This window comes from Manduca sexta, chromosome 13 (assembly GCF_014839805.1).
Source record: "Manduca sexta isolate Smith_Timp_Sample1 chromosome 13, JHU_Msex_v1.0, whole genome shotgun sequence".
Lineage (NCBI taxonomy): Eukaryota > Metazoa > Arthropoda > Insecta > Lepidoptera > Sphingidae > Manduca > Manduca sexta.
The window spans coordinates 1,579,171-1,589,530 of NC_051127.1; the positions used below are offsets into that span (position 1 = coordinate 1,579,171).

General features: G+C 52.9%; 1 protein-coding gene across 1 annotated transcript; it reads left to right on the plus strand.

Annotated features, from left to right (window-relative positions):
• Positions 1-284: 284 nt before the first annotated feature.
• On the plus strand, positions 285-10,126 carry LOC115449923 (fibroin heavy chain). The gene is given in 8 exon segments (XM_037438226.1): positions 285-960; positions 1,220-2,624; positions 2,626-4,380; positions 4,500-4,618; positions 4,999-5,109; positions 5,426-6,406; positions 6,409-9,172; positions 9,216-10,126. Coding segments are annotated over 8 exon segments (8,088 nt in total). The 5' UTR covers positions 285-918.
• Positions 10,127-10,360: the final 234 nt, after the last annotated feature.

Sequence of the window (10,360 nt, forward strand, 5' to 3'; positions counted from 1 at the left end):
CATTAGGTATACACTGGTATATCCAGGAAGCAATATCAGTCCACAATATTTGATAGGAAATAAAAGCATTACTTTTAAGGTCGCATAGGCTTCTGTAATTGCTAGATTAAAACTAAAGGCTTTTCTAAATTTCTTTTTTGAGAGGGCTGGGTTATTGAGACAATATGCCTAGGTGTTCCGGGCTGCTGATAAAATAGTTGATGGCAATATGTGCCTTAAGAGTAAGGAAACTAGGGTTATACAATATACTTTATTAATTACGGCACGGCAATGTGAGAACACTGCGCCTGATAGTACGCGAAGATGGATACAGATAGTGCCGACTGACGAGAGATTAACCCTCGCCAGTCGGCACATTTATGCCGGCCTGTTTGAAACCGGATATACACAGGCTGATCCTGGAACGCCACACACTACGGTGGGGTTTACACGTAGTGTCCGGTTGACGCTATCCGTTTATACATATATCTCACTACCACTCACTGGCATAAAGACTAACTTCTTCTGTTTGCCCCTAGCCCGTACCTAGTGTAGTAAAGTCATATGCCGTATTAAATGTAATTAAAGTCATAACTGAAAGCTTAATTCATCAGGCAGAATCATCATTTAAGAATGCACGAAAATTTTTATGAAGTTTTTGCGTATAATTTTCAATAGTTATTACTGTTTCATCTAAATAAACAGATTGCGACAATAACAGCCGAACTACAATGACACGATCGAGTTTTAATTACGTATTGTGCTCATGGTGACAACTATATTGTTTTAATTGTAAAGGATTAATTTCTTTCAAATTTTGTTACTATTGTTGTGATTATATTGTTTATTGTGCGTGTGCGTCAATGATCAACAGATTTATGGTATATAAACCCCGAAGATCTTCGTAGCAGTATCAATTCGGTTTCAACTCTCAGGAAAATGAGAGTAACGGCCTTCGTGATCCTGTGCTGCGCTTTGCAGGTAAATTATTAAATATTTATTGCAATATTACGAATTATATTTAAAATTCAAGAACAATTTGTAATTCAGTTGCCCAAGTCTTCAACAATTATGAGACTAATAGGGAAAATTGATTATTTTTTCAAAACTATATTCGCAATTTAAAATTATTAGTGTAATAAAATAACTGACTATTGATGTAAGGAAAAATATAAGATACAACAATAATTTAACGTATAGTGAAATTCATAATTTTAAATTATTATAATTTTTTTTCTAGTATGTCACTTCGGACGACATCGAAAAAACATTTAATGACCTCGAAAGGGGTTATAAAGAAACCAGCGTCAGAAAATCCGATGAATTCAATGTCAAAAATGGAACTATGTTTGAAACGTCAAGAGTACGTAAACAGTTTGAAAGGGATGGTGCTAAGCCTAATATAGATCCAGGAGAGAAAATGTTTAGGACTTTAATGATCGAAACGGACGCTTCTGGTCACGAAACTATTTTCGAAGAAGATGTTGTAATAAAAAGAGTCCCTGGAGCAACAGACAGTGCTTCTGAGGGTTCCTTACCAACTTCAGCAGGCAGTTCTGGAGTTTCTATGTCTGCTGCTTCTGCATCAACATCTTTTGGCTCAGGATCACGAGGCGCTCACGGACCAGGACATAGTGGAGGAAGCGGTGCAAGAGCGTCTGCGGTCGCTGCCGCAACTGTTGCAGGAAGTGGTGAAGTCTACGGAACTTACGGCTCAGACAATGTTTATGGCCTAGGTTCATCCGCTCAAGGCTCAAGGGGATCTAGCGCCGCGGCCTCAGCAGTTTCGTCAAGTTCTGCTTCAGGACCAGGACGTGTAATCATAATTGACAATGAAGGCTCTTCATCATCCGCATCAGCCGCTGCAAGCTCAGGATCCGCCGGACCCAGAGGACCTGAAGGTTATGGACCCAACTACGAATCGGGAGAATACGGTTCCCTGTCAGGCGCCGACAGCAACGGTGAATATGGCCCCGAACATTACGGCCCAGGCAAAGGATCTAGGGGTTCTGCGGCGGCTGCGGCCGCGGTGGCTGCTGCTTCTGACTCCTACGGCCCAAGATCGCGAAGTGCTCACGGACCAGGACGTCGTGGAGGTAGTGGTGCTGGAAAGTCTTCCGAAGCCGCTGCTGCATCTGGTGCAGGAAGTGGTGAAGTCTACGGACCTTACGGCTCAGAAGGTTATGGCAACAACGGACTTTTCCGCTCAGACAATGTTTATAGCCTAGGTTCATCCGCTCAAGGTTCAAGGAAATCTAATGCCGCGGCGTCAGCAGCTGCTACCAGCTCTGCTTCAGGACCAGGAAGTGTAATCATAATTGACAATGAAGGCTCTTCATCATCCGCATCAGCCGCTGCAAGCTCAGGATCCGCCGGACCCAGAGGACCTGAAGGTTATGGACTAAACTACGAACCGGGAGAATACGGTTCCCTGTCAGGTGCCGACAGCAACGGTGAATATGGCCCCGAATATTACGGCCCAGGCAAAGGATCTAGCGTTTCTGCGGCGGCTGCGGCCGCGGCAGCTGATGCTTCTGACTCCTACGACCCAGGATCGCGAGGCGCTCACGGACCAGGACGTCGTGGCGGTAGTGGTGCTGGAGCGTCTTCCGGAGCCGCTGCTGCATCTGGTGCAGGAAGTGGTGCATGTCTACGGACCTTACGGCTCAGAGGGTTATGGAAACGACGGACTTTTCGGCTCAGACAATGTTTATGGCCTAGGTTCATCCGCTCAAGGCTCAAGGGGATCTAGCGCCGCGGCCACAGCAGTTTCGTCAAGTTCTGCTTCAGGACCAGGACGTGTTATCATAATTGACAATGAAGGCTCTTCATCATCCGGATCAGCCGCTGCACGCTCAGGATCCACCGGATCCAGAGGACCTGAAGGTTATGGACCCAACTACGAATCGGGAGAATACGGTTCCCTGTCAGGTGCCGACAGCAACGGTGAATATGGCCCTGAACATTACGGCCTAGGCAAAGGATTTAGGGGTTCTGCGGCGGCTGCAGCCGCGGTAGCTGCTGCTTCTGACTCCTACGGCCCAAGATCGCGAGGCGCTCACGGACCAGGACGTCGTGGAGGTAGTGGTGCTGGAGCGTCTTCCGGAGCCGCTGCTGCATCTGGTGCAGGAAGTGGTGAAGTCTACGGACCTTATGGCTCAGAGGGTTATGGAAACGACGGACTTTTCGGCTCAGACAATGTTCATGGCCTAGGTTCATCCGCTCAAGGCTCAAGGGGATCTAGCGCCGCGGCCTCAGCAGTTTTGTCAAGTTCTGCTTCAGGACCAGGACGTGTTATCATAATTGACAATGAAGGCTCTTCATCATCCGCATCAGCCGCTGCAAGCTCAGGATCCGCTGGACCCAGAGGACCTGAAGGTTATGGACCCAATTACGAATCGGGAGAATACGGTTCCCTGTCAGGTGCCGACAGCAACGGTGAATATGGCCCCGAATATTACGGCCCAGGCAAAGGATCTAGCGTTTCTGCGGCGGCTGCGGCCGCGGCAGCTGATGCTTCTGACTCCTACGGCCCAGGATCGCGAGGCGCTCACGGACCAGGACGTCGTGGCGGTAGTGGTGCTGGAGCGTCTTCCGGAGCCGCTGCTGCATCTGGTGCAGGAAGTGGTGCAGTCTACGGACCTTACGGCTCAGAGGGTTATGGAAACGACGGACTTTTCGGCTCAGACAATGTTTATGGCCTAGGTTTATCCGCTCAAGGCTCAAGGGGATCTAGCGCCGCGGCCTCAGCAGTTTCGTCAAGTTCTGCTTCAGGACCAGGACGTGTTATCATAATTGACAATGAAGGCTCTTCATCATCCGGATCAGCCGCTGCAAGCTCAGGATCCGCCGGATCCAGAGGACCTGAAGGTTATGGACCCAACTACGAATCGGGAGAATACGGTTCCCTGTCAGGTGCCGACAGCAACGGTGAATATGGCCCTGAACATTACGGCCTAGGCAAAGGATTTAGGGGTTCTGCGGCGGCTGCAGCCGCGGTAGCTGCTGCTTCTGACTCCTACGGCCCAAGATCGCGAGGCGCTCACGGACCAGGACGTCGTGGAGGTAGTGGTGCTGGAGCGTCTTCCGGAGCCGCTGCTGCATCTGGTGCAGGAAGTGGTGAAGTCTACGGACCTTATGGCTCAGAGGGTTATGGAAACGACGGACTTTTCGGCTCAGACAATGTTTATGGCCTAGGTTCATCCGCTCAAGGCTCAAGGGGATCTAGCGCCGCGGCCTCAGCAGTTTCGTCAAGTTCTGCTTCAGCACCAGGACGTGTTATCATAATTGACAATGAAGGCTCTACTTCATCCGCATCAGCCGCTGCAAGCTCAGGATCCGCCGGACCCAGAGGACCTGAAGGTTATGGACTAAACTACGAATCGGGAGAATACGGTTCCTGTCAGGCGCCGACAGCAACGGGGAATATGGCCCCGAACATTACGGCCCAGGCAAAGGATCTAGGGTTCTGCGGCGGCTGCGGCCGCGGTAGCTGCTGCTTCTGACTCCTACGGCCCAAGATCGCGAGGCGCTCACGGACCAGGACGTCGTGGAGGTAGTGGTGCTGGAGCGTCTTCCGGAGCCGCTGCTGCATCTGGTGCAGGAAGTGGTGAAGTCTACGGACCTTATGGCTCAGAGGGTTATGGAAACGACGGACTTTTCGGCTCGGACAATGTTTATGGCCTAGGTTCATCCGCTCAAGGCTCAAGGGGATCTAGCGCCGCGGCCTCAGCAGTTTCGTCAAGTTCTGCTTCAGGACCAGGACGTGTTATCATAATTGACAATGAAGGCTCTTCATCATCCGCATCAGCCGCTGCAAGCTCAGGATCCGCCGGACCCAGAGGACCTGAAGGTTATGGACCCAACTACGAATCGGGAGAATACGGTTCCCTGTCAGGCGCCGACAGCAACGGGGAATATGGCCCCGAACATTACGGCCCAGGCAAAGGATCTAGGGTTCTGCGGCGGCTGCGGCCGCGGTAGCTGTTGCTTCTGACTCCTACGGCCCAAGATCGCGAGGCGCTCACGGACCAGGACGTCGTGGAGGTAGTGGTGCTGGAGCGTCTTCCGGAGCCGCTGCTGCATCTGGTGCAGGAAGTGGTGAAGTCTACGGACCTTATGGCTCAGAGGGTTATGGAAACGACGGACTTTTCGGCTCAGACAATGTTTATGGCCTAGGTTCATCCGCTCAAGGCTCAAGGGGATCTAGCGCCGCGGCCTCAGCAGTTTCGTCAAGTTCTGCTTCAGCACCAGGACGTGTTATCATAATTGACAATGAAGGCTCTACTTCATCCGCATCAGCCGCTGCAAGCTCAGGATCCGCCGGACCCAGAGGACCTGAAGGTTATGGACTAAACTACGAATCGGGAGAATACGGTTCCCTGTCAGGCGCCGACAGCAACGGGGAATATGGCCCCGAACATTACGGCCCAGGCAAAGGATCTAGGGTTCTGCGGCGGCTGCGGCCGCGGTAGCTGCTGCTTCTGACTCCTACGGTCCAAGATCGCGAGGCGCTCACGGACCAGGACGTCGTGGAGGTAGTGGTGCTGGAGCGTCTTCCGGAGCCGCTGCTGCATCTGGTGCAGGAAGTGGTGAAGTCTACGGACCTTATGGCTCAGAGGGTTATGGAAACGACGGACTTTTCGGCTCGGACAATGTTTATGGCCTAGGTTCATCCGCTCAAGGCTCAAGGGGATCTAGCGCCGCGGCCTCAGCAGTTTCGTCAAGTTCTGCTTCAGGACCAGGACGTGTTATCATAATTGACAATGAAGGCTCTTCATCATCCGCATCAGCCGCTGCAAGCTCAGGATCCGCCGGACCCAGAGGACCTGAAGGTTATGGACCCAATTACGAATCGGGAGAATACGGTTCCCTGTCAGGTTTCGACAGCAACGGTGAATATGGCCCCGAATATTACGGCCTAGGCAAAGGATTTAGGGGTTCTGCGGCGGCTGCGGCCGCGGTAGCTGCTGCTTCTGACTCCTACGGCCCAAGATCGCGAGGCGCTCACGGACCAGGACGTCGTGGAGGTAGTGGTGCTGGAGCATCTTCCGGAGCCGCTGCTGCATCTGGTGCAGGAAGTGGTGCAGTCTACGGACCTTACGGCTCAGAGGGTTATGGAAACGACGGACTTTTCGGCTCAGACAACGTTTATGGCCTAGGTTCATCCGCTCAAGGCTCAAGGGGATCTAGCGCCGCGGCCTCAGCAGTTTCGTCAAGTTCTGCTTCAGGACCAGGACGTGTTATCATAATTGACAATGAAGGCTCTTCATCATCCGCATCAGCCGCTGCAAGCTCAGGATCCGCTGGACCCAGAGGACCTGAAGGTTATGGACCCAACTACGAATCGGGAGAATACGGTTCCCTGTCAGGCGCCGACAGCAACGGTGAATATGGCCCCGAACATTACGGCCCAGGCAAAGGATCTAGGGTTCTGCGGCGGCTGCGGCCGCGGTAGCTGCTGCTTCTGACTCCTACGGCCCAAGATCGCGAGGCGCTCACGGACCAGGACGTCGTGGAGGTAGTGGTGCTGGAGCGTCTTCCGGAGCCGCTGCTGCATCTGGTGCAGGAAGTGGTGAAGTCTACGGACCTTATGGCTCAGAGGGTTATGGAAACGACGGACTTTTCGGCTCAGACAATGTTTATGGCCTAGGTTCATCCGCTCAAGTTTCAAGTAAATCTAACGCCGCGGCGTCAGCAGCTGCTACCAGCTCTGCTTCAGGACCAGGAAGTGTAATCATAATTGACAATGAAGGCCCTTCATCATCCGCATCAGCCGCTGCAAGCTTAGGATCCGCTGGACCCAGAGAACCTGAAGGTTATGGACCCAATTACGAATCGGGAGAATACGGTTCCCTGTCAGGTTTCGACAGCAACGGTGAATATGGCCCCGAATATTACGGCCTAGGCAAAGGATTTAGGGGTTCTGCGGCGGCTGCGGCCGCGGTAGCTGCTGCTTCTGACTCCTACGGCCCAAGATCGCGAGGCGCTCACGGACCAGGACGTCGTGGAGGTAGTGGTGCTGGAGCATCTTCCGGAGCCGCTGCTGCATCTGGTGCAGGAAGTGGTGCAGTCTACGGACCTTACGGCTCAGAGGGTTATGGAAACGACGGACTTTTCGGCTCAGACAACGTTTATGGCCTAGGTTCATCCGCTCAAGGCTCAAGGGGATCTAGCGCCGCGGCCTCAGCAGTTTCGTCAAGTTCTGCTTCAGGACCAGGACGTGTTATCATAATTGACAATGAAGGCTCTTCATCATCCGCATCAGCCGCTGCAAGCTCAGGATCCGCTGGACCCAGAGGACCTGAAGGTTATGGACCCAACTACGAATCGGGAGAATACGGTTCCCTGTCAGGCGCCGACAGCAACGGTGAATATGGCCCCGAACATTACGGCCCAGGCAAAGGATCTAGGGGTTCTGCGGCGGCTGCGGCCGCGGTAGCTGCTGCTTCTGACTCCTACGGCCCAAGATCGCGAGGCGCTCACGGACCAGGACGTCGTGGAGGTAGTGGTGCTGGAGCGTCTTCCGGAGCCGCTGCTGCATCTGGTGCAGGAAGTGGTGAAGTCTACGGACCTTATGGCTCAGAGGGTTATGGAAACGACGGACTTTTCGGCTCAGACAATGTTTATGGCCTAGGTTCATCCGCTCAAGGCTCAAGGGGATCTAGCGCCGCGGCCTCAGCAGTTTCGTCAAGTTCTGCTTCAGGACCAGGACGTGTTATCATAATTGACAATGAAGGCTCTACTTCATCCGCATCAGCCGCTGCAAGCTCAGGATCCGCCGGACCCAGAGGACCTGAAGGTTATGGACTAAACTACGAATCGGGAGAATACGGTTCCCTGTCAGGCGCCGACAGCAACGGGGAATATGGCCCCGAACATTACGGCCCAGGCAAAGGATCTAGGGGTTCTGCGGCGGCTGCGGCCGCGGTAGCTGCTGCTTCTGACTCCTACGGCCCAAGATCGCGAGGCGCTCACGGACCAGGACGTCGTGGAGGTAGTGGTGCTGGAGCGTCTTTCGGAGCCGCTGCTGCATCTGGTGCAGGAAGTGGTGAAGTCTACGGACCTTATGGCTCAGAGGGTTATGGAAACGACGGACTTTTCGGCTCAGACAATGTTTATGGCCTAGGTTCATCCGCTCAAGGCTCAAGGGGATCTAGCGCCGCGGCCACAGCAGTTTCGTCAAGTTCTGCTTCAGGACCAGGACGTGTTATCATAATTGACAATGAAGGCTCTTCATCATCCGCATCAGCCGCTGCAAGCTCAGGATCCGCCGGACCCAGAGGACCTGAAGGTTATGGACCCAACTACGAATCGGGAGAATACGGTTCCCTGTCAGGCGCCGACAGCAACAGGGAATATGGCCCCGAACATTACGGCCCAGGCAAAGGATCTAGCGGTTCTGCGGCGGCTGCGGCCGCGGCAGCTGATGCTTCTGACTCCTACGGCCCAGGATCGCGAGGTGCTCACGGACCAGGACGTCGTGGCGGTAGTGGTGCTGGAGCGTCTTCTGGAGCCGCTGCTGCATCTGGTGCAGGAAGTGGTGCAGTCTACGGACCCTACGGCTCAGAAGGTTATAGAAACGACGGACTTTTCGGCTCAGACAATGTTTATAGCCTAGGTTCATCTGCTCAAGGCTCAAGGGGATCTAGCGCTGCGGCCTCAGCAGTTTCGTCAAGTTCTGCTTCAGGACCAGGACGTGTTATCATAATTGACAATGAAGGCTCTACTTCATCCGCATCAGCCGCTGCAAGCTCAGGATCCGCCGGACCCAGAGGACCTGAAGGTTATGGACTAAACTACGAATCGGGAGAATACGGTTCCCTGTCAGGCGCCGACAGCAACGGGGAATATGGCCCCGTACATTACGGCCCAGGCAAAGGATCTAGGGGTTCTGCGGCGGCTGCGGCCGCGGTAGCTGCTGCTTCTGACTCCTACGGCCCAAGATCGCGAGGCGCTCACGGACCAGGACGTCGTGGAGGTAGTGGTGCTGGAGCGTCTTCCGGAGCCGCTGCTGCATCTGGTGCAGAAAGTGGTGAAGTCTACGGACCTTATGGCTCAGAGGGTTATGGAAACGACGGACTTTTCGGCTCAGACAATGTTTATGGCCTAGGTTCATCCGCTCAAGGCTCAAGGGGATCTAGCGCCGCGGCCCTCAGCAGTTTCGTCAAGTTCTGCTTCAGGACCAGGACGTGTTATCATAATTGACAATGAAGGCTCTTCATCATCCGCATCAGCCGCTGCAAGCTCAGGATCCGCCGGACCCAGAGGACCTGAAGGTTATGGACCCAACTACGAATCGGGAGAATACGGTTCCCTGTCAGGCGCCGACAGCAACGGGGAATATGGCCCCGAACATTACGGCCCAGGCAAAGGATCTAGGGGTTCTGCGGCGGCTGCGGCCGCGGTAGCTGCTGCTTCTGACTCCTACGGCCCAAGATCGCGAGGCGCTCACGGACCAGGACGTCGTGGAGGTAGTGGTGCTGGAGCGTCTTCCGGAGCCGCTGCTGCATCTGGTGCAGGAAGTGGTGAAGTCTACGGACCTTATGGCTCAGAGGGTTATGGAAACGACGGACTTTTCGGCTCAGACAATGTTTATGGCCTAGGTTCATCCGCTCAAGGCTCAAGGGGATCTAGCGCCGCGGCCTCAGCAGTTTCGTCAAGTTCTGCTTCAGGACCAGGACGTGTTATCATAATTGACAATGAAGGCTCTACTTCATCCGCATCAGCCACTGCAAGCTCAGGATCCGCTGGACCCAGAAAACTTGGAGGTTATGAACCAAATTACGAATTAGAAGAGTACGGATCCCTGTCAGGTGCCGACAGCAACAGTGAATACAGACCCGGATATTACAGCCCAGGCAAAGGATCTAGCGATATAGCATCAGATGTTGAAATTAACGACTCAAATGTAGAATCCCCTGAGGTACAAGAGCCTTCTGCCATCATTGCAACATCTAGCTCTACCTCAGTAGAGCGACCAACTGTTGTTATTATCGAAAGTGGTTCCAAGTCTTCCTCAAGTTCGGCATCAGCAAGTGGTTTGAGTGGAGCAAGGTCACCACGTCGCAAACCGTCCAAGATTTGCCGTATCACTCGCCGACAACTCGTCGTCAAGCTCCGAGAGTTGCCTTGTGCCAACTGTTAATTTTATTTATTCACGTTTTATTAATTTTACTTCATGGGATACATCTTTATTATACCACTTTAATAAATGCAGCAAATTCAAAAAATTATATGTTTGTTTTTTTATATTTCCAAATTCATGTCTTCTTTAGTGCATTGTTTGTGAGAAATTTAAGTACGCTCCTTGAATGCAACAACGATATAAATTGAGTAGATAACAAACACATTGAGAGACTGGATCATTTATATTTGTCGA